Raw genomic sequence first — 24687 nt, 5'->3', positions numbered from 1 at the left:
TTCAGAGCCAGGCGCGGCCCCAAGGAGACCGTGGGCCTCAGCTTTACCAGCTGCATGTCCTCGTGCAGGTTGCAACCCCCCGCGACCTCAGGCTCTTCCATCTTCAGGGCAGCCTTGTGGGACTGCGGCACCCTTAACGGTTGGGAACATCAGGAGCTGAACCTGAATCTGACTTCAGAGCTGACATCCTATTGTGCAACCACGGGTTTTCCATGAAAATCCTCACCTACCCGTGTTTCTCTCATTTGTTGTATTTTACTTCCGGGCCAGAGCTGATGACAACGGTATTTGGAGGCACCCTCAAGCATCCTAGTCCTTTGTGCAAGCAGTTCTATAGGCCAGTGACTTCCGCGGCCCACACCGGTAACTGCACTTTCAATGCACTTGCTCTCACTTTGACCTTCCTGCGACAGCGCTACAGACGCGACTCATTGTCCCGCAGAGGCCGGCAGGTCTGCTGGGCGGCTGAGAGACTGGACGCGTTTAGAAGCTCTGTCAGCAACCAGACCCTGAGCAGGTATTTTCAAGTGGACGAGATCATTTGAGCCTTGTAAGAATGCTGAAAGTTATTCATCTCACACTGCAGAAAAGCGAACCCAGAGAAGAATCTGGGAGGTTGAGGAGCTTGCCCATGACCTGACCAGGAAGTGGCAGCCAGGACTCAGGCTCTGTTCTGAGGGCTCCCAAAGCCCACTGTCCAAGACGGCAGAAGAACTGAACCTGGCACAACGAGAGCCCTCGTTGATGTCTCTTTTCATACCACTATGGTCTTTGGGTTAATAAAAATATTTGTGGAAACACAATATTATACAGAAAGGCAACTTTTATTTATTCAAATTAAATTATAGTATGAGTTTCCTATACAAATAAAATCTTTTTGTAAATAAAAATACAAAACGCTACAAATTTCAATCATGTAAAAATGCAAAAATAGTATCTGTATTATTATATACATATATTTTCCCTTTACCACGACCAAAATGTACAGTAGTTACACGCAGTTCACACCACGTCTGGGAGACGGTCTCTCAAGCCTTCTGGGGCGCAAGGCTTGTTCAGTCCCTCGTCCACTTGCACGATGTGCCAGGAGGCCTTGCTTCCCACACGCTGAGTTCAAGGCACTTCCGACGACCACCCCCTATCGGGAGGGACAGAGTCTAGCCTCTCGGGCTAGAGCCGCCTCTGATGCTGAGCTGCTGACAGAGGACCTCACTGGTCCAGCTCGCTTTCATTCTGCAGCGTCTTCATCGCCAGCCCCCAGAGGGTCATGCTGGAGAAGAACTGTCCCTCCGAGTTCCTGTACGCAGGGGCGGACGCGCGGCTGCCCAGGGGGTCGGCGCAGTGGTGGTCCAGGGCAGCCAGGGACGAGCGGATCGCGGCCATACTGTCGGCTTGCAGCGGCTCCGTGCCAGCCGAGGCCTCCACGTCTGAGTAGCTGTAGGCCTGGTGCTGCGCCTGCGGCACGTGAGGCTTGGCGAGCTTGAGGGGACCCAAGCTGAGCTTCTCCTGCTCACTCGCTCCGTGAGACTGAACCAGGGACCGGAACTTACAGTGGCCGTCAAATTCTGCCACTGAGTCTTCTTCCACTGGGTGGACGGGGATTTTAACAGACACGGGCATCAAAGTCAAGGACACGTCCTGAGAAAAAGAATCCGAGCTCTGAGATTTCTCCAGGTCCGAGGTCTCGATGGCCTGCGTGAGCTCCTCCAGAGCGTCCTGCCCCTGGTCATCGGCCCTGCAGTGCATCTTCTTGTGCCGCCGCAGCACGGCAGAGCGGGTGAAGCACTTGCTGCAGATGTCACACGTGTACGGCTTCTCCCCTGTGTGAGTGCGGACGTGCCTGCGGAGGTCGCCGGATCCTCCAAAACATTTTCCTGGAAGAAGAAAAAAGGGATCTTTTCAGAGGAGAACATTCTGGAAGGAGTCCCCTCCACCCCTGCTAAACCCCAAAGGACTCTGCTTTCACGTGAACTCAGCTGAGCCCTGCTGTCACCTGCTCACTCTGATTCCAGACTCTTCCACTCTTCTCCGGCTGTAGCCCCTCCAACCTGCAGCCTTGGTCTGGGCGTCTTGTGCGAGGGATCTGGAGCCCTGTCTCCCTGCACAGGAGCGCCTGCTGGGTGGGCCTGAGCGCCTGCCCCGAACGCCCACACTGGGAAACCGCATGAGTTTTGTTCAGATTTTCATAAATCTAACACAGCCAATCTATAGTTTAGAAGCATCTTTTCTGAAGGTACTTATGTATTCAGCTCTTAACATAATTTTACACATCCTTCTCCAGGTCCTATTTCCTTTCTCTGGGTATAAGCTAGAGGTAGGGGATCTAGTCCCGTCATGAGAGTCAGTTAGAAGATCGGAAGAGAAAAACCAATAAATAACCTTATAGAAGTCATAACACATTTACCAAGGACTGAAACAAACTACACAATTCACATGGACACATGTTTTAGAACTTTTCACGTATTCCTATGTCATTATATTTGAATTCTCAGCTATCCAGCCCTGGTCAAGCAACAGTGGGCTATCTGGGCTGCTTCCAACTATTTGCTACTATACCTGAGGTTCAACTAACATCTTTCTTTTCATTGTTTCCTTAAGATAAATTCTCAGTAGTGGAATTAGTTGGCAAAAGGTGTTAACTATTTTCAGGGTCCTTAACGTGTATAAACTGCAGCCACAGTAGAGTTCCCAGCGAGAGAGAGGATATGGGAGGTGTCTCCCCTCTGCCCTCAAGTCACGACAGGGCAGCCAGGCTCGACGTGTGTCCATCGGGAGGTCACGGTGGGGCAGCACTTGCCTCCAGGTGTGGGCCTGCAATCCCCCAGAGCAAGGAATGTGAGTATGTCCCCAGATGGGAAGTGAGCCAGCCTGGAGCCTAAGAGGACTGCCTAGAGAGGCGACGGGGCGCCAACAGAGAAAGTCTCCTCGGAGGAAACTGCTTTTACAAAACCAAGCGCTAAAGGAAAAAGTCCTGCTGAAAGAAAATGCACCTTTCCATCTTGGAAAAGTACAGCTGAGTGCTGGGGAAGGAGAACAGAGTGGAAGGGAAGGCTGTCTTTAGAAGAAGCATGAAATGCTGGAGAGAGAGGGACAGGGACGGGGGAGGGAGGGAAGGAAGAGGCAGAGAGAGGACCAAGCTTTAAACTCAGCAAAGCTCAGAATGGGAAGCCACCTTAAAACGGAAACTGTCTTTTGAATCCAAGAAAATGAAAACATACATCCACACATAAACTTGTACATGAATGCTCAGAGCAGATTTGCTAAGTGAAATGAAGTCAGTTACAAAAGACCACGTATTACATGATTCCATTTATATGAAATGCCTGCAACAGGCAAATCTATAGGGACCGAGAGTAGATTAAGGGTTACCTCGGGTTGGGGGGAGGGGATGGGGGCGTGACTGCTAATGGGTGTGGGGTTTCTCTTTAGGGTGAGGAAAAGGTTCAAAGATTGATGGTGGTGAGGGTAGCACAACACTGAATACACCCAAACCGCTGAATCATTCACTTTAAATGGCTAGATTTTATAGTACGGGATTTATCTCAATAAAGGTGTTATAAAGCTTTGAACCTGTCATGTAAGACCATTCCTGCTCCCTTTCTCTCTCCCCCTTTCCCTGAAAGCTGACCTTGTTAGGGTCAGATACCATAGTCAGTGAGTGGCTGGAGGGGTGGAAACGAAGTGGGGGGAAGAGAGGGTCCTGCTGCACTGCTTTGTCTACAGGGTCTTAGCCAGCAGCAGGCCTGGCTGGGGAAGGAAGAGAACAGTGAACCTGAAATCAAGTTCACAGCTGTAATAATGATTTAGAACTGACATTTAAAACTAGTGATTTGAGACTGCAATTGTGATTTAAAGTGATGCAGTTTTATCCTTTAATAGTAATGGAGCTGCCGACATTGGTGTCCAGGAGATCTGTACACAGTGTAAGTGGGAGACACAAACAAAGCTGCCTCCCTTTGGTTACATCCCACGCGTCCTGCCCTAATTTAGATACCAACCACAACTAGAGCAAGCCACTCCGAGGATGCCCCAATTCCAGGCTCCCCACAGCCTGACTCTGAGCATTTTTCCTATTTGTTCTAAACAGGTAATCGTAAAAATGGTCAGTCACTCATCTGCCCGCAATTCAATCCACATTGTCAGGGGCACATGTGTGGACATGTGCACACCTGCACCACACATGCATACAGGCCCTCCCAGTTCTTCAGAGGTTCCAACACTCTGTTATCACAGGTACCAGGCGACCTAACTTGCAATCCCAGTTTCCTCATCTGTGCAGTGATGTGCCTGGAAACTGAGAGCTGCCAGCCTTCCCTTTCCTTCCTGATAACTTTCCTGAGGCATCAAATGCCGTAGAAATGACCTTTGCTTCATGATACACAATATGATCTCCAGAAGACCTCCCTCTTGAGCCCACCGTGTGCCCCCGAGGCCCCAGCAGGCCACCGTGCTCTAGCCCCTGCTGCTGCACCCCACGCTCTCCCCCGCTTTCCCAACTGCCAACCCTCCACGGGCCCAGACCAGGAGCACAGGGCACCTGGGACTCAGTATCAGTCATCTGTGTAACTGGAGCACCCAGGACAGTTCCGGATACCTTGAAGACACTCAGTAAATGTCTGCTACACAAATGCAGACGAATCAGAGGACCAAGGTGGTTAAGAAACAGCATCACTTCCGTTTTACCCATGAAAAAAGGGACGACTTATCTGAGACCCCTAACAGCCCAGGACGGAGTCGGCACAGACCCCGGTGCCCTCCCCACAGGGATGACCAGGTGACCGCGGGTCTGCGGCGGGCGGGAACTTACCACAGGCAGAGCAGCTGTAAGGCCGCTCACCCGTGTGCCGAACTCTGTGCTTTACCAACTTCCTCTGCATGTTAAAAGACTTTCCACACTCATCACAGGTGAAGACTTTATCAGCCGTGTGTGTCTTTTTGTGCTCCTTCAAATTACTGAAGTTACTGAACCCTAGAGAGACCACAACAGGGGTTAAATTGAAGGACTGAGAACATTTTAATCAGAAATCTTCAAGGAAGAAAAGGGAAACCCTCAGCTATACCTCGACCACAGATGTCACACAAGTGTGGTTTTTCTCCTGAGTGAATAATGATGTGACGCTGGACATCACCAGAGGCTGCAAACCTGTAATGCAATTTGGAAATTCAATTAAGAGCCTTTCTACGTCACTGCAAATCTTCCTAATTGCAAGTCGCTGAGGGAGGAGATGGGCTGCTCCCTCTGTTACTTCGGAATGTGATGAGGAGTGGCCTGATTTCATTTGAGAGGTTTAAAAAAAAAAAAAAAAGTTTACTTTTTTTCTCTTTTTAAAGGAAAGGAGAAAATGATTCAAGTGTTTTGTTTCTAAAACATTGTTTCTTACCTACTTTCACTAACCTTTCTTCCTCAGAGGTGATCACTAAGTTGGGGAGTAATTCCAACCCAACCCCCAGTATGAAGCTCTATGCTCTTGCCTTCCCACCACACTCGATAGCAGGATAAGAGGTTGCATTTGGGGGAAGGTGTTGCATAGAGACATGATTTTAAATGCATGGAGCTCAGAAGGCTCACATTTAAAACACCCTGCAAAACAGGGACCCCAAGCGAAGCAGCAGGGGGCTTATGCTAAGAGGCGCCGCAAACAGGCAGTACACGTGACCTGGGCACGAAACCTGGCCTTCAGTGTTCAGGCAGCTATGGCAGAAAGGGAGACATGTCAGGCTAGGTAGCTTTTACTTCTTTGTTTTCTACCATCTGCAAAGACAACTGTCTTCCTGGAACCGAATCAAGAGTGCTGTCCCATGCCAGCAGAGGACTGTACTATAGTTGTCCTATGCCCATCCCACCCCGCCCCCAACTCCTGAGTACAAACTTATCAGGGGCCGAGAATTTGTATGTTCCCAACACAGCATTTAGCACACAGTAGGTGACTAATAAATGCTGAATGAATGACTGGTTAAACGAATGAAGAAAACACTGTGTGACTAGTATTGTCCTGGTTGTTGCCTGCTGTCCTAGAATGACCAACCAATAGATGACAGAGTATGTGGACTCCCGACAAACACCCCCAGTGAGGGGCGGGGAGTCCACGCTGCAGGCCGGTGTGCCCAGAGGAGGGACCATCTCCTCACACTGCTCTCCACCTCCAGCGGGAGACTGTCACCAAGTCAAGTCTCACTTTCCAAGTCCAAGGCCTCCCCAGCCCTCAGGCTTGCCAGGCCTTCCTGTGGCTGAACTCTCGGCCCTTCACAGGTCTGGGTGCGCAGCTGGGGTGCCTCCTACCACCTCCTCTCCTGATTCCAGGCATTCAGGCTGCAAGTCTCATTACCCCTACCAGACAGGCACCTCTGTGGGGGCCAGTCATGTCTTTTAACAGACATTTTTGGAATGAATGGAAATTTTGGCATAAGATAATTTTGTTTCATGTAAAATCCCATTTCCTAAGACTTGTGTCCTAGATTCTCTTTCCTTTAATTAACATTTCCATTTCTTTTTGCTATTCTCATGTGTGTCACAAGAAAATCCAGAGGCTTTGGCTTTACTGTGTTCCTGAGTGACAGTGAGCCCCTACGTGGCTCAGAGATGCCGAGACTGCTCCTGACGTGCGAATGAACAAGCCCAGCACTGACCTCTTCCCGCAGATCTCGCAGATGTATGGTTTCTCCCCAGAATGCCGACGTAAGTGAGTCTGCAAGTTACCCGCCTGTAAAAAAGGAAAAGAAAAAACATGCCAATAGTGAAAAAAATATTTTAAGAGCACATAAATTCAAAAGGGAAACTGGCAGATTTAGCCAGGTTCCAGTCCAACTTCCAAACGAAGACGCCGGATGCACGACTCAGAAGCAGCCACATGCAAGGAGATCAAGGCCCGGCCTGGTTCTGAGTCAGCAGGAGCCCCGCCCAGCAGTGAGCTGAACAGGGGAGCCTCTCAGCTCTGCTCCACGCCAGCCCCTGGTCCGTCCACCTCAGGTGTGCACGGTGTCGCACCCCTCTAAAATGGGCCCGACGCACTGTGGAGGCTGCTTTAGGGTTCGCTAAGCTTGTGTTGTAAACAGCTCTTGACGTATTTTATTTCATATATTTTTAAAACCTGGACCACCTATATGCAACATCATTTGAAAAAAAGGTAGCACTTGTACTTGGTTATTTCAGTACTCATTGTTTCTTCCTGAAAAACAGCTTTTGTTTATAAAGAAAGACATTTCCAAAAAGTATTTCTTCTTGGCAGTACAGTTGTTCTGCCTGACAGGTTGGTCATTTTCACCTTTGTGCAAAAAAGCGAATCAGGAGATTCACAATAGTCCTTCAGCTACAGGCCTTTTACATTTCTAATCTCTGAAACTAGCGGGGCTTTACGAAGAATAACTGATTTAAATGGAGATCACAAAATAGATTTCCATGTACTAATCAATAGGAAATCAATATTAAATTGCCTAAAGTACAGTGAAATTAAACCTGCAAATGCCTCAGATATTACAAAAGCTACTGGCAAATGTTTCAAATTAGGATTTGGAAACACAATCTTCCACTGTTGTAATTTAATACTCTCAATCTGTCATTTCCCAACTTAATTTTTTATAGTGTTTTGTTACAAGAAACACTGAATAGGATGACTGTATCCAAGGGTAATAATGTTGCAGGCCTTATGCACAAAATTAGCCAAAAAAAGAGAATGAACAGTAATACCCAACTCATAAACTTGGCAATGTAAATTTGCAAATTTGCTATGTATATTTTAAACAAAATGCAAAGATAGTTCATGGTTATAGGTTTGAAGGTGGTTCTGAACCTGTGGACAGGTATAAAGAATGTTGTCTGTAGCTTTTATGTTATATAACATAGAAGATTCTTTATGTCTATCAGACTCTGGGAAACACTAAGTTAGATACTACATTTCAGAATATGAAAAATATAGCTTAGAAAAAAACTTGTTTATTTTGGATAACCAAAGAGAAAGAATTTGGCAAAACACTGGGAAATACCCAGCTTTTAACTGAATGACTATTAATAACAGTAATAAAACAGCAAATGTCAACAGCAATAGATATTTGGTCTACTCAGGCCTTTACAAGTACAGTATAACTAAATTACTCTTAGAAATTGGTATTATTATCTCCATTTTCTAGGTGTAAAACTGAGATTCAGATAAATAAATTAGTTGCTCATGGTAGGCCAGAAATTAATATTAGTTTGTCTGAGTTTAAACTCTTGTCTTACATGAGGGCGTGCAAGTTTCTGTGAATAAACTAGCTTGTGCTGAATTCTCAGTATGACAAGCAGCCACTTTGCCATCCAGGAACCAGTTCACTGGAGTTGAGATAATGCACCACTGACGGCTTTAAATCAGTCATTTCCAAATTTCAGAAAAGCTTGTCATTTAAAAAACAATTTGAATAGCACCATCTGCTCAACAGTTAAATTAGATCCCTCTTGTTTTAAGCTATTTTGTAAACTATGTATTATGATTGAAATGCATTCTGATTTGATTCTTAGCAACGCTGCATCTTTCTTTTTTAAATATAGCATAACAATTACTTGTTTTCAAAGTAAACAAGTAAACAATTACTTTTGTTTTCAAAGTAAACAAGTTAACAATTACTTGTTTTCAAACTGAATAATCTTCCACTTAATATTATAGTACAGTAAATATTATAGTACAGTAAAACAAACTTTAAGATGTTTCTTTAGCTATTTAATACTGGACATGTCTAATGAAAGTAATTATCATTCCCCCAAATAAAGGAGCACAAATTAGTCTGATAAATGGTATAAAAGTAGATTAAATAATGGAAAGATTCAGGCAAAAAAAATCCAATAATGCATTCAGATAATTTATTCCAAATTACACAGCACACTGGGGCCCAGATTATTTGCCCTTTAGTCAAGAGTCTTTATTTTTGGTAAACTTTGCTATGCTTTATTACTAGTTACACATCTTAGAAATCATCTATAGTTGGATCCATGAAAACTCCAGTAAATGCTAATACTAGTAGCCCTCATTTATTAAGAGTTTACTATGAATGGAACACTTTGCTAAGCAGTTGCAAATAGTGTTTCAGTGAGTCGTCACAATGTCCTCATAAAGTATAATTCACACATTACAGGAAATAAACAGAGGCTCTGGGAGGGAAGCAGCCTCAGCCCCTATAGCTGGGATGGAATATTCTGATGCAGCTTTGTCTGTGGACTCAAAAGCTTGTGCTGCTGTTGGGCTGAAAAATATTAGCACAAAAGGAAGTTCCACCCTTTCTAAGTGGATACCATTTTAAATTAGGATGGAGCTGTCAGAATTTTGAAGTGAAAAACTCTGTTGTAGAAAAGACGTTAACACCTGATTTGTTGAGCAATTTAAAAAATAAACTCCTTCTAATAGGTACCTGAACCTCACAGTATTTAAACATGATCAAACCAAGCAGAGACTCTCTGTCAGAGTACTCTTCTAGTGGCTGCTGATTGTTTATGTAAAAAATAGAGAACCGTAAAACTTTATAGAGAAAGAGAACTCAGATCTTAAAAGTAATCTAGTTTAGAAGTTTTAAGACTTTGAAACAAAACCAAAAAAATGTGGAGACTAACATACAGATATCACCTAAAGAACAATGATCATTACATTGATAAAAGGACATTTAACACTGAAAATGTGGGAAATATCGCCTCAGAGTTGAAAATTTAAAAATTTTTTAAAAGTTCATTAAAATATTCTTATTTTTTGCATTTTCACCATGGATGGTATGAAACTTTGCCACCCCCGGCATCGGGCCACATCAGTGCCCTGGAATGTGTCTAAGCAGCCTCCCACGGGATGCTGTATCCCGTCAGTCATGCCCTGGACACAACACAGGAGCTGCTGGGAGGGCACCGAGCCTCTCAGAACCTGTCCTTCTGCAGCAGCTGCTCAGTGTTTCTATTCTGCCTCCTTGGAGAGACAATGCTTTGTCTCCATTCCTCTCCCCCAAAGACAGCTAAATACACTGTTTCCCTTTTCCTGTTTCTCATGTGACAGGCACTCCAGACCTGTCACTATCTTAGTTTTCTCCCCTGGATGCATCAAATGGCCCAGGTTCTCCTCCACACGGGAGACACGTGGCTCCAAATGGAGCCTCATTCATACTCTGAAGTACTGCGTGACTCTTACTTGCTGAGATCCAGGCCCGTACAGTGTCCAGAATTATATTAATACGTGCATAGTTTGTTGTCACAATCTAGGCTTATCACAGCTTTTTAAAGCTGAGGTCTCAAACTGCTTGCTGACTCATTATTAAGGTTGTGGCTGACCTTTTTTTAAAAAAAGACTAACACTACGAAATACTACACAGCATAAAAGATTAATTCTTATTGGTAGGTCTGTTTTCTAAATCTTCCAGAAAGGAAAATATTTCCAGTCCATTGTAACCACACGTATTCCAGTTCGTATGGGAAATGAAGGACAGGTTACTGAGTATCCGTGTGTAAACACCACCACTGCTCTCTCCACCTGGAATGCCAGAGACTCCAGGCTGATCAATGACTCCCTGTCTTCAGTGCCCACCCCGCCCCCCGCCAGCTTTCAGGTAGAAATGACTACTCTCCTCTTCATACTGTTGCCTATACAAGTGTCACGGCACTTGCAGCGTTTCATTGTGCTTTATCAGTTTATACAACTGTTTCTTCCTCTAAACACAAAGCTCCTTGAAGCCTTACTTGTTTTTGTGCCCTAGCACATGGCAGAGCTTATTCACAAAAATTTCATTATGAAATAAAACAGCAATATACATCTGTAAACTATAACTATACATAACTTTACAGTCATAAAAATCTGATAAACATACAGACACCAACACAGAAGAGGAGGATTTCTGTAGCGTCTATCAGACAGGGCCGCCCTTGGTGGGACTCCAGAAGGAAAGTGTAGGACAAGGTCTGAAGCAGTGGACAAGGCTGCCATCCAAACCACTGTATTAAAAAGTACCAACACTCAAGCCCCAGCCCCAACCAACAGAGTCAGAATCTCTGAGGGTGAGCCCCGGCATTAACGCCAGGAGAGAAGGCTGAAGGCAGACTCGATGATTGAATGTCTGGGTACACTTTATTTGGTTAGGTCAAGGAAGGGTTTCAAGCAAGAAAAGGACAGAACCTAAATTGTTATCACAATGTAAACGTATAAAGGACTTTCATGTCCATTTTTTCATTTAATTCTAATAGTCCCATGAGGTGGTATCATCCCTATTTTTAAGAATTAGAAAAATGAGGCCCAGAGTAGAGATTGCTAATTATTAATGGTCATTAATCCAGGTTTTACGCTTTCCCACTACACCAAAACTAGAAAGGTTAAAATGGTGGGATGTGGGGTGGAGAAAGTGCACCTTAGGAAGACTGGTCTACAAGAGCAGAGAGGACAGAGAGAGGAGAGAAGGGAGGTGATGCCAACAGGAGAGGGACTAGTGACGTGTCCTGAGGACTCACTATGAGCCAGGCGTGATGCTAATCATCTTATGAACTCACTGACTCCTCACACACTATGGGGGTCAGGGGTCTCACACCCTTGCTCTATAGCTAAGAAAGCTGAGTGCCAAATGGTTAGGTAGTTTGTCCAAGGTCAGAGCAGTAAACCAGAGGCTGGATCCAAATCCATACTGTCTGGCTCTAGAGGCCAAGCTCCGACCCCCAGGTGAGGCTGGTAGGAAGAAGCACAGGCCTCAACTAGAGAGGCAGGTAGAGCAACGACCCCTCCACTCAGTTCAGCAGGAGCTTACTGAACACTCAGTGGGTGCACGGACCCTGCCTGGACTAGTAATACACAGGAACACGTTAGGATGAGGTGAATCACTGCTTGCAGCCAGTAGGAAGAGTGAGAAGTAATTAGATGGCAGGTCTGGGTGTGTGGGAGACTGATGAAAGGTAAACTGGAAGAGCCGGCTCCATGGGGATGTGACAAAAGCAGGGGCCGCGCTCCTGCCGTTACCGTGCTCCGCGGGGCCACCCTCTCCAGACTCGAGGGCTCGAGTCCTCCATTGAGGCCCAGCCCCAAGGTCCTTCCCCAGTAAGACAGCATTTGCACATGCTGTTACTCCAGGATTAGCACGCGTGTGTAAAACAGTTGTGGGGTGACTGCTTCCTCTGCAGGACTGTGCACTGGGCCCCTGCGAGAAGCTTCTGGAATGCCAATGCCCGGCACGTGGCAGGGGAAGAGTTACCTTCCATTTCAGAAGGAAAAGCAGGATCCTACAGCCATTCTATCATGTTCAAAATTTTCTCTAGAACATTCAATCTCTAGGTTTCTCTACGTCTAGTGCCCAGATCAGTACAGAGCCCATAGGAGGACACAACACATGCCGGCTGAGTGAGAGAATACATGTGTAATGGTAGTGAAAGCAGGGAATGGAATGTGTTTGGTCTTTTCTCCAACATCCTAACATCTAGTGTCTCAGTAGGAATAAGGACATTTGTCTTGGATCCAGCCCAGCACAATCTGCAGCCCCCAAGTGGTGCTCAATATGCTTTACATCACGTGTGGAAGAAAAGAAATATACTAGAAATGGACCCATCCTTAATGGGGGAAAAAGGTATTGTGAGAGTTCACACACTTATAAAAAATGGTATTTTCCGCCCAATGAACTAGAAATTTCTTTTCTTGAAAATTATTTTTTCTTGATTTAGTTTGAAGTCTTTTAAGTTACAGATATCATCAGAGGCTTCTCTCCCAAGTCAAAAAGTATGTCTTATCTGTAATAAAAATAAACACTGGGTTTCAGGTTTCCAATTATTAACAATAAATAAAAGTATTCCCACCTGAGAGAAATGTTTCCCACAAATGTTACATTCAAAAGGTTTCTCACCTAAAACAAAACAAAACAAAACAACAACTTGTAAAACCATGAGTAACATCTGCAGGGTAGTTTTCTGTTTAAAATGTTTAAAGTGTCTCCTTTGTCCCACCTTTCAAACCACAGCATTACATACTTCATCATCAGAGTATGAAAATGGGGAGCCTCTATCCTCATCCTCATCATCTCTCTCACCCTTAGATGATAGGCAGAGATGATAAAAGTGAAATCTATATTTACTTTTCTCTAAAAAATTAAATTGTTCTCCAAATTTACACCTGTGTTGAAATCAAACGTATTTATCTGCATTCAAACCATATTTAGGCTTTGGACACAGACTTTCCCTTCAGTTGAAAATCAAATGTGAGTTTTCTGGCTGAACAGCATGAACCTGGTCACCCGTCCTCAGCCTGACTCCTGCAATGACCACCGATTCCTAACAGAACCAGGGTGACTCATTCACACCACACGAGGTATGAACCTGGGAAAGCCCAAAGCAGAGTGGGATCTCCTGAAAGTGTGATGGGAAAAATCCCCTCCCCACTGCCTTTCAGCTTTGGTTGAAACGTGCTGACAGGGGAAAAGAAGATTCCATTATGAGACATGTTCCCCTGCTGACTGCTTGGCCCCCTCTGATTTCAGCAACTCTGAATAATTAACTTTGGTACAGAATAGATGGAGAGAATGGACTCTACTACAAATAAACCACAGCAGTTCTGAAGACAGTCTCTAGAAAATGATCTGTTTAAAAACGTACTTCAGGTACTGCCTTTAACACCTCCAGAACCCTAATAAACAGACTGTGAAGACCAAGAACCTTCCATTTTTCCCACTCTCCTCAAATCAAGTGCTTTCATTAAGAGCCTTTTAAAAAAATAACACAAATGTTTCCCTTCCTACTGTATTGCTGGGGTGTGCCAGCTTTATGGGCTTCTGCTAAGGTACTTTTATTTTGATCTTTTCCTAAAAACTGTTTAATGGCTTCCTCAATGATAAGGGGGGAGCTTTTGACCCCAAGTACAGTTGACCCTTGAACAACAGGGTTTTAACTGCACAGGTCCACTCATACATGGGGTTTTTTCAATAGTAAATATTACAGTACTACATGATGGAAGTTGGCTGAGTCTGCAGATGTGGAGGAACCAGTACATGGAGGACCAACTATAAGTTATACTAGGATTTTCGACTGCTCAGAGGATCAGCGCCCCTCAGCCCTGCGTTGTTCAAGGGTCAACTGTAATTATAATCATATAGATGGTGTATTTTGGACTACATTTATGTCTGAAGTTATGGGGATAATAGATGTTACGTTAAAGTCCGCCCTATGAGATATGAGAGTCTGAAAAAGAGATCACTAGTTCCTAAGACTCTCAAGTGACCAGGGTTAACAACCCTACTCCAGTGGTTCTCACACTTTGTGTTCTCAGGACCCCTTTACGCTCTTAACAACTGAGGACCCTAAAGAGCTCTTGTCCATATGGGCTGTATTTGGCAGTACAGACCATATCAGAAATCAAAATGGAGTGATTTTTGAAACACACGACTAGACATTTTTCACTGGCCACCAGAGTGAAGGCCTCATCACAGACCCTGCAGCTTTTAGCCGACTCCACTGTACACTTGTGGGAGAAGGAGAAGGAGAAGGAAAAGGCAAGGAGCATCCTACATTATGATACAAAGAGTTTTGGCCTCAATGACCCCCTGAAAGGGTTCCCCAGATCATACTTTGAGAACTGCTGCCCTTCTCAATATATTTATGTCCCAGGAAGCAGCTGTGCCATATAACTGTATGACTACTATTATCCAAAGATGTTCTTGCAGAATAAACAATTCTTGTTTCCTTTAAAGTTAAATAGGTAAGTTTCTCAAATAAAAATTATAGTGATCATTAGGCTCCAGAAAATTACAGAATGACCTAAATTAAGTTTTTACAGGGCAAAACTGAGTCAATGATACTGCCTTCATATGGAGTAATAATAATGATAGTATTTTATATTCAAATACACCAAAATTTATAAAGGGCTTTCATAAATATTAATTCAGTCTCAACAGTGCAATGAGGTAGTAAACACCTAAGCAAACAGGGAATCAAAAGTGATAACAGAACATCACATCAATGGTCACAATTACACAAGCACCTTGAAAAGCAGTTACTTTAGAAGCATCCTATAACATATTCCTTCTCATGCCTCTAAGATAATTGCCATTAATTTGTAATGTGTACTAGAGTCATCATGCTTAAATGCAGGAAGGAAAGTAATATATATGTATTATATTACATAATGTATATATACTGTATAATACTTCTTTTTAAAGCTTTTGGAAAAAATAAACATTTTGGAAAGGGGAGGTATGAATTATATGAACTAAGGTATGAATTAAGGTAACAAAACTTTGAAAATCCAATGTTCAGATGGAAGGATTTTCATTTGAAAATATCAAATGGTTAAAGCTGAGCCTTATTAAAAAGTTTGCCTCCTGCCTCCCAAATCACAATTTTTTAAATCTGATATTCAAATGACCTTCCAAAGCTTTCAGGATTACTCAAACTAAATTACTTCAGTCTGAATTAACCTACATTATGCTTTTAAAAAATAAACAATCTAATTCTAAAGAGAGAACTAAATATTGCTTATCTGTTTTAGAATTAATTCTGAGTGCATGAAAATAATTTGCCATACTTTAGAGATGGAAAGTTTCCCATATACAACCGCAATTAAAATTAAAATGAAAAGTGTACCATCCTTTTAAACTGGCTCTATGAAAGCATTTACAGAACTGAAGATTATTCTTTAAAAGGCATCACCAAAAATATAAAATAAAAAATAGCTAACACTCTTTGATTTTTTTGGGTAAATATCAATGACATCATCAAGCAATAGCAAAACTTCTTACAAAAACAGGAGCAGGCAGTGGTGTCTGATCGTCTGCATTATTTCCTTTCCTTTTGCCTGTGGGGACCGAATCAGTGTACCTGTATGAGACCGTTTGTGAAGCTCCAAATTGCTGGGATGTTTAAAAGGTTTTCCACACAATTCACACGCATACTGTCTCTGAGACTGAAGTGTCTGGGATTGGTCTTCCAGGGCCGCAGTGTCTTCGGACCTCTCCATCTCATTCATGCAATTAAAATTCTCAGAACTGATGAGCTCTTCACTTTCTTTTTCTTCAGCACTTTGGCTGTTAACTTTCTCTATACTATGTTCACTGGCAGATTCTATCCTCTTGGTTAACCTGTCATCTGATTTGGGTTCAGATGTCTGCTCTGCAGATTTCTGTGACTTTAGGAAATTTAGCTTCTTAAGGTGAATGGCCTTCTTGAGCCTCATCTGTCTGGTAGGTTGTTGGCTTGCGTTGTCTGGCTCAGGGTCTGGGGTAGGTTCACTCAAAGGCTGGGCCAGGAAGTTGGAAGGCAAGTGCTCGGAGGACTCCAGGACACACTCGGCGGGACCAACAGCACAGGGCTGGTGTTCCGTGGCATGAAGGTCTGAGGATGTGCTGAAAGTGAAAGGCTGCTCGATTATTCTCTCATGACTGGGACAGGTGGCTTGTTTATAGTACTGCTTACTGTACAAGTTTCTGAGCTTGTAGTAATAGTTTGGCTGTTTGAAAGGCAGTTCTGTGCAGCTGCCATCTAATGTATCAGGGGCTTGTTTTGAGGTTTCAGCTGTGGAAGTATGAAGACCAACTGAGGTTGGGGCATGTGAATGTGATTCATCCACAACTCTACTCTGCTGAACACCTGCTGAGCACTCCTGCAGCAAATGAGGGGCGTAGTTTTCACTGATAACACAATTAGCATCAGGAGTCAAAGCACTTTGCAGGGAGAATGTACTGTGACAAGACAGACCGGGTGGCTGGTCTACACTGGCTGACTTTAAGAATGTGTGACACAGATTCAGAACATTCTGAACTTGCAAACACTGTGCCGTGTCCAGCATGACTTGTATATTGTCCTGGTTAAGATCCAGATGCGATGTGTACATGAAGTCCAGGATCTGCCCGATGCCGCTTACATTTTTAATATCCAAGTGAAAAACATCATTCTTCTGACCTGAAGAATTCTGAAAGAGGCTCCTGATAAAAGAAAGGATATCTGCTTACAGTGTTAACAGTTCATACATTCTGATAGCTTTTTTTAATAAATAATATTCATGTTAATATTCAAAATTACTATCCTTCTATAAATGCCAAGATTTTAAAATTAAGTATGCTTTAATCCTTTAAAAGGCTTTGGCAAGCCATCCAATAAAGCAATTCGGATGCACTGAATTAGTGTGTTGAATATCCAAACTTCCAAGGAAATTTCAACATAAAATGTTGAAATATACTCATTGTTCTTTTTTCAAAATGTAATTATCCAAATGTATTACTAATTGCAAACAGAGTATAGAAAACTAAAGAACACACATTTTTCAATATTTTGTGTTTAGTCTGACAAAGTACATATCTCAGACCATAAAACACATACAAAAATATTTCCGTATCTGTCTTAAAAAATCTGAAAATAAAAATAGCTATAATAAACCAACCCTAGATATACACTCATTTTTTAAAATTTCAATTTGTTAATTGTGGCAAAATACACATAATATCAAACACTTGAGTATGGTTCATATGATAAATTCAGTGGCATTAAGTACATTCACATTGTTGTACAACCATCATTATTAACCATTTCCAGCACCTTTTCAACATCCCAAACAGAGACTCTATACCCGTGAAACAATAACTCCCATTATCCCCATCCCCTCAGCCCCTGGAAACCACCATTCTGCTTTCTGTCTCTAGGAGTCTGACTACTCTAGGTACTTGATAGATACTCATTTTTTAAGCGGTAATTTATCTGGCTGTCAGATGTTTCTCAGCAACCCAATGGTCCATAAACCAGCAGTGAGAGAGCCCTATAAGTTAATGGGGGGAAAAGGCACCATAAAGCCCAGGCACTTTGTTCTGGGCACAGGTCAAGTTCACAGGTGAATGAATTTGTCGCATGTAAAACTACCAAGTTGAGTCAGGTAAATTGTCTTGCAAGTTTGTTAAAGACGTTTTATCAAATGCAATCACCTGCATCCCCCAAACAGCCTTCAGTTCTGTTCTAATATGTACTTAAGGAAAGTACATATCAGAAGTAGAGTGGGGAAAACTCAAAATAGCCAATGTATCACAACATCTAAACCTAACTGTTCTATGAAAACAGAAGAGGCAAAGCCCAAGTAGGGGACCATTTTGCACACGGGCAAAAAGTGCTGCCTACCTCAGTGAGTCAATCCACTATAATACAACTTGTAGCATATATGACAGCTGGGATTTAATTTGATGATTCCGGATTATCAAGGAATGAGTAAATCCTGTTCCATATGTTGTTTACTAGAGCAGTAAAATAGTATGAATTTTAGGGGAAAAAACGTACTGAAAAAGAAGCTTTAGTGCTTAAAGAGAGATAAATCTAGTTAATCAGAAAATGTATGTAGAATACTTAATCTAATGTTAAAAATAAATGAAATACTATTGCTTGATATTATTATTTATAAGTAAATCTTTCACTGAGGCAAAAATGATTACAGGGGTAAGTAAATTGAGTTCAAACCTGTTTTCTTAGAATAGTCAAATGAGAAACAAAAACTAAAATGTTTTAATTAAAAAAAAAATAGTGTATAGAATGTTCTGATTTCTTATCACAGAAATGTTCTTACCAGAAATTCTATTCCTCAATCTTTTTATCCTGAAAGGATAAGAAATGTATACAGAAGACGGACATTAATTGGAACTATTAAAATCAAAGACAAAGTGCCAAAATAGTTTCAAGTGCCCCAAATATATTTTAGTTAAAAGGCTCTTTCCCTCTCAGGTTACTCTAAATATTCAATACAATAGCAAAAAACCCACAATGTGCTACAAAAGATAAGGAGAGTAAAATCCAAGGAGAAAATAAAATTTAGTCAAAATAGTTCCATTCTAGAAGAGCTTTCTCTCCATACAATTGGAAGAACAAAGTCTAAAATATGTACCTAAAGTACTGGCTGAAAGCTGCTAGAACATTCTTATGTGCTTTAAAGCAGACTCCTTTCACCACCAACATACAGTCACAAAGCAGGCCTTGAATACGCTGCTCGTGCAGCTGCTGGAGAAGATGGCAGCTGTGAGTAGCAACTGGGTCCATGCTCCACCATCCAGGAGACCTAGGACAAAGGACATGGATAAGTTGTGATTCTTGACGCCATCACCAGAAATCAAATGGCACCCGAACCCAGTGGCTGATCTGAGCTTCACTGTCATGATTCCCTGTCACAACAGTTAAAAAAAACGAGTGAAAAACATAGCTTCTGAAGCATCTAGACCAATGCTGTCCAACAGAACCATCAGCAATGATGGACGTGTTCCTTATCTGCACTGCTCAATACAGCAGCCGTGAGCCACATATGGCCGCTGAACACTGGAAATGCGGTGAGTATGACTGAGGAACTGAACGTGTAATGTAATTTATACTTAAATAGTCACCATATTTGGCAGTGCAAACCTAGAATATGACCATGCTAATACTACATGCACGTCTCTCATTTCTACTTAGATAACTTCAATGAAAAAATATACATATATAAACACTTATGAGGTTGGGAAATGGCCAACTGGATAAGATGAAATCAATACTTATTGAGCAGCTGTATACGGGGCATTGAACTAGAAGTTGAGGAAAATTACAAGCCTATTTGGGGAGATAAGACACAAGCCAAAATAAATGAACACACACCATAAGATGGCAATAAGAGAGGTACCGCAAAGCAGCACCTCCATCCATTCGTCCCTCCAGCCTCTCTGACAAGGCGCTACTTTAGCAGAGACCTGAGGAAGGAACGGGAATGAGCCGGGGGTCCTGGAACAGAAACACTGGCAATCATGAAGTCTGAGCCAGAGCTGAGTAGGCAGCTGAAGCCAAGGGAGAGGGAGGACCTGACACTTGGGGGAGGGGAGAAGCAAGGAGGGGAAGGACAAGCAGAGGGCCAGACCACGTAGAGCCTTGCAGGGCCTTTTAAGAACCTTGACTTTGACTCTGAATGAGACGGAAGCCATTATATGAATACAAAAAATTTCATCATTCAACATCTACTTACTGACTCCTCTGTGCCAGGCTCAAGGGCTACAACGGTAAGCAAAACACCCCAGGTCCCCACCCTCCTGAAGCTTACATTCTAGGGGAGGAAACACACACAAAAGTACACAACAATGAAGCCAAACAGTATGAGCTAGATACTTCATGAGTTAAGACACGGGCTCTGACGATGAGGAGCTGAGTCTAGTAAGAGATGATTTTTGGAAGAGGAAAAGTGGGGAGAGATGGAGTCAGACTGAGAGGAGACTGTGGAAGTTAAAATGGCAGTTTGGTAGTAAAAACTAAAAAGCCATTACCTGCTTTATTTGCTTTCATTCTCAATACATAAGCATTACTGAAAAAGTCACTAAACCATGAAGGCAAAATCTTTTTAACATGGCCTCTACTTCTATTATTGTTATTATTATTATCATTATTAGGCTTACTTCCTATTAATCCCAGGTGTGCCCTCCAAAATAAACTACCTGCAGCTCCCCAAACAAGCTGTGTTCCTGGCCAGTTTTGGACCCCTAGCCCACTACTCACTAGCTATATGACTGGGCAAATGACTTCTCTGTGTCCTACTTTCCCCATCCTATCTCACAGTTATTGAGATAATTGTGAGAACCCACGTGAACATTTAAAATAGCCCCTGGCATGTATTAAATATTCAACTCATGTTATCTAGAAGGAACACGTAGAGAGCCAGTTAAAATGCAGAGCCCTGGGGCCGAGGCATCTGCAGTGTACGCATCCAGGTGATTCTGAAGCAGGTGGACTGCAGACCTCTGCCTTGCTCTCTCCTCAAAAGTCTCTGGTTCTGATACTTCCTGTCCTGGGAGTACTTTGTTTACAAATGACTCTCCCACCTTCCAGATAACGCCCACTCTCTGAACAGGGTTTGGCTGAGCTGTCACCTGCTCCTGAAGTCTTTCCGGCCACGTTTCTTCTTCCCCACCGTTCCCTCCTCAAGTCTGACTTTGGGGTCACATCTGTGCGATCTTACCGCATAAATACTTCAGTAAGATAACCTGTCATTATGTCCTATCACCTGTGTCTCCAACTCTGCTGTGAGTTCTGAAGGTACCATCTTATCCACCTTCACCTGGCACACAGCAGATACTCAACCACTAAAATGCACGCTAGCTGATCTCTGCTGCTGGTTAATGATGGTTAGTAACGTTTTCTATTTGTTTCTTTTCAACTCCGTCTACATTCCCCACAGTAGTGCTTCTGAATCCTTTCCATTCTCTTCATTCCCACCACGTCTGTCTCCCTCTTCCATAAAAATGACTGTGACCCTGACTTCACTAAGGTTGATTCCATGAATAACTTACTATACCCTGAGTGCCTTTAAATTCTTTTTGTGATTCCAAATTTCCCCCTCACTCCCCTCAATCCCTTCACCTCAAAGGATAAAGTGCGCCTTCTCCTTCCAAAGCTAACTTCCCTTTTCCTCCCCCCCCCAGGACGCTGCTTCATCACCCCTTTCAGTGCTCCACTCTGTCCTCCACTGGCTCACCAGTCCCTATAAACACGCCAAGATGGCCCCGTGTTGAAAAAAGCAAAACAAAACAAAACAGGACAACAAACCTTTCCCCCAGGTATATCTAGTCATCACAGGCCCCCCCTCACATGTTTGAAAGAGCAATCTACACATCCTACTTTACTTTCTCACCACTCCTTTTTCCACCTTACAACCTGCTGCCCTTCTCACTGTGCTGAAAGACTCCCCACAGTGGCCTGCCCTCAGTCCCTTCCCCCCAAGCTTTCCCACAACAGGTGGTGGTGCAGCCTGCCCACCTCCACTGTGGAACTCCTCCTGCCCAGAAGGCTCCCGGTTCTCTATGTCCCTGATCTGTCCCATCTCCAGGCTGCACTTCTTCCCCTGTGAGCCCCCCACACGTTAATGTCCCTTAAGATTCAGCACCTGGGCCCCCTTCTCTTTCCCGTCACCATCACATCTATTGTAGCTTTCACCTGTTCTAAGCAGACAATTCCTAAATTTGAAACTCTAGCTCCAGCCACCAGTTCCAAATGTCCAACTTTCTGCTGAACATCTCCAACTGTATGACCCTTCAACTCAGAATCTCCAAATCTCACCTCCCATCATCTCCCCTCCTGGTTCCTAAACCCTGGAGCCCATGCTCTTATGCCCATGAGAAAAAGGACATTAAAAACACAACATAGAACCTTCCTCCAAAGACTTAAATGTTAAAATACAGCAAATATTCTGAATCTATATTAGACATTCTCTAGCTACAGAGAAGTGACATACAAAGTTATGAACCATTCCACAGTTTACTTTGACTGTAAAAATTGTAACTATTCTATATTACTTAGTATAGTTCTCTAATTGCTTCATGATGTCAATCCTGTGCCTCTCCAATAAGATTATAAAAAACTCCAGAAAAAGAATTTGCATCTTGTATTTCTTATGTGTCCTATGAATAACAGCTATGAATAATAATGTATCATGTACCTAGCAACAATAATAATAACAACAAATATTTATCAAATGTTTCCTCTATGCCAGGCAGTATTTGAAGCTCTTTACACATATTAACTCATTTAATCCTCAGAATAACTGTAAAATAGATACTACATACTATTAGCCTCATTTTACACATGAGGACGATGAGGCATTTGGTGGATAAAAGAGGTCCACAACTTCTCTGACCCTCTTCCCAAGGGGAGGTGAGATCTAGGTCTCCTCTCCTTGAATCTGAACAGCCTCTACCTTAATCAACAGAACAGGTAAAAGGAAGGGTGTAAAGCTGTGCCCATTTCTGGGCCCAAGCCCCACAAGCAGACAGCTTCCACCTTCCATGTTTTGGACACTGGCTCTAGAAGGCCTGCGTCAACAGCAGGACTGTAAGACACCCAGCTGGAGAGAGCGCATGGGGCAGGAGCAGGGCTCAGCTGAGCCCAGCCTTCCAGCCATTCCCTCCCAGGTACCAGATATGGGAGCAAAGCCACAGTGAATGCTCCACACCAGCCCCTCCAGCTGATCACCACTCCCAGTCCATACCATGTGGAGCTGAAGAACCACCCAGCACAGCCCTGCCTGAATTCCTGCCCCACAAAACCGTGAGGTAAAATAAAACAGTTTTTAAGTCACCAAGTTTTGGGATAGTTTGTCACACAGCAATAGATAACCTGACCAGAGTTACAGAGGACAAACACAGCTAATAAGTAATAGGTAATCAATAAGCCCCAGAATTGGGATTTAAACCCAGGGAATCTGACTCCAAAGTCCACATGCTTAACCACTACTCCAAGTTACATGCAATAGCTCAAAGGCCTTCCTTGGAATAAGTCAGTAGCCTCTTCAGTCTACTACCTATACCTGACTGTCCAGGTGACCCCAGAGATAAGCACCAAAGTAAAGCACAGCACACATGAGGATGAACACGTGCAACACAGGCGTTGTGTTGTGATACAAGAAGCACGGGGCTCTCTATATCTTTGCAGCTAACTCACTTTGTCACAAGGTAAAAAAAATCTTCTGTCTTGTTGATCAGCGTATCTCTGGTACCTAGAAGAGTGCCTTGGACACAGTAGGTGCTCAATACATGGTTTCGGGATGGATGGAGACTCTGGGCCTCAGTTTTTTCATCTGTGAAAGTGGAGGGGTCCATTGGGTCAGATAATCTCTAAGGTATCCTCCTGTTCTAAATGCTACAAATCTATACCAAGATAGTATAGATTACTATCTTGCTGACACCTTGATCTTGGACTTCTAGTTCCCAGAACTGTGAGAAAATAAATGTCTACTGTTCAAGGCCCCCACCAGGTTGCGGTATTTTGTCATAGCAGCCCTCACATACACCCTCTGTTCCATTCCCAACCCTGCTCACCTCCAGAATGAAAGCCTCCTTATCACTCACACAGCCCCACCCTAGGCCTAATGCTTCTCACAATTCTCTGTTCAAACCCCGTTCAACCTTCATTCACTCATCGAAGCAACACACACTTAGTCTCCACCGCTGTGTGCGCGACCTGTCTTAAGGGCTGAGAAGAGCAGCCAAGCGATTAAGCCGCAGGCACTCTGCTGACTGCTTTACATTCACCAACTCATGAAATCCTACAAGAACCCCACCACGTAGGAACCGTTATTACACCCGTTTTACAGACGCGGAACCGAGGCACGGAGAGGTCTTACGCCAGTGGGGCTGGGGGGGAGGAGCTCTGTAGTCTTAAGCACTATTATCAACTACAGCGTGATGCAGCGAGCCGGGGCGGGGAGTGACCCGCTTCTTCTCGCGGGCGGTGCCCGGGCGGCCGGCAGCAACGAGCCGGAGGAGGCCGGGAGGGGACGCGGGTGGGGTTTCCATGCCGGGGGAGCTGCACGAAGGGGAAGGCCCCGCTCGAGGCCCCGGACCGGTCTTCATCTCTGAGCCAGAGCACCGCGCGGCCGTGGGTTAACACGCCTGACCCGGCAGCTCCACTGACCCTCGCGGTGCCCGGGGATGCGAGCGCGGCGGTGGTTCCATGCCCTGCCCGGCCCTCGGGAGCCCAGCCGGGGTTCCGGGGTGCTCCCACCGCGCCGGACCCGCACGCCCTCGCGAGGCCGGCCTCCTGGCCCAGCGCCCACCTTCCCCTCGGAGGCCGCTCCCCGCCCCGCCGCCTCCTCTTCTCCTGCCGCCGCCACCGCCCTCAGCGCCGTTCGCCGGGCTCCGCCGGCAGCCGAACCGCCCCGACAACGCCCCCTCAGCCAGCAGGATCCGCCTCCGGCTTCCGGTTGCGTCACTTCCGCCAGGAGGTGTGGCCGCGGCGCGCAGGCGCGCGGGGAG

The 24687-nt window shown here is 44.2% G+C and overlaps 1 protein-coding gene across 4 annotated transcripts; it reads right to left on the bottom strand.

The window, feature by feature from the left end:
* Nucleotides 1-869: 869 nt before the first annotated feature.
* Nucleotides 870-24566, bottom strand: ZBTB49 (zinc finger and BTB domain containing 49). 4 transcript variants are annotated; one of them, XM_068543230.1, is made up of 8 exons: nt 24489-24566; nt 18813-18983; nt 15776-16878; nt 12767-12813; nt 6628-6701; nt 5061-5143; nt 4808-4969; nt 870-1874 (listed from the first exon to the last, which is right to left on the bottom strand). In XM_068543230.1, the coding sequence occupies exons 2-8, from the start codon at nt 18962-18964 to the stop codon at nt 1210-1212; spliced, it is 2286 nt and encodes a 761-aa protein (XP_068399331.1). In that variant the 5' UTR covers nt 18965-18983; nt 24489-24566; the 3' UTR covers nt 870-1209. The 4 variants fall into 4 exon arrangements, with proteins under 4 accessions (XP_068399331.1, XP_068399330.1, XP_068399329.1 ...); XM_068543229.1 differs by lacking the exon at nt 24489-24566 and adding an exon at nt 24347-24468; XM_068543228.1 differs by lacking the exon at nt 24489-24566 and adding an exon at nt 19553-19646.
* Nucleotides 24567-24687: the final 121 nt, after the last annotated feature.

The sequence above is a fragment of the Eschrichtius robustus genome, chromosome 4 (assembly GCF_028021215.1).
Source record: "Eschrichtius robustus isolate mEscRob2 chromosome 4, mEscRob2.pri, whole genome shotgun sequence".
NCBI classification, from domain to species: Eukaryota; Metazoa; Chordata; class Mammalia; order Artiodactyla; family Eschrichtiidae; genus Eschrichtius; species Eschrichtius robustus.
The sequence above is the reverse complement of the archived record's forward strand: the minus strand, read 5'-3'. Positions and strand labels throughout refer to the sequence as shown.

Coding starts and splice junctions, on each gene's coding strand:
- ZBTB49 (XM_068543228.1), bottom strand. CDS start 19,596: ATGGAGGTGCTGCTTTGCGGTACCTCTCTTATTGCCATCTTATG. Junction 16,879..18,812: donor GCTTTCAGCCAGTACTTTAG/GTACATATTTTA, acceptor TTCTTTTATCAG/GAGCCTCTTTCAGAATTCTT. Junction 4,970..5,060: donor GTGTGACATCTGTGGTCGAG/GTATAGCTGAGG, acceptor TGGTCTCTCTAG/GGTTCAGTAACTTCAGTAAT.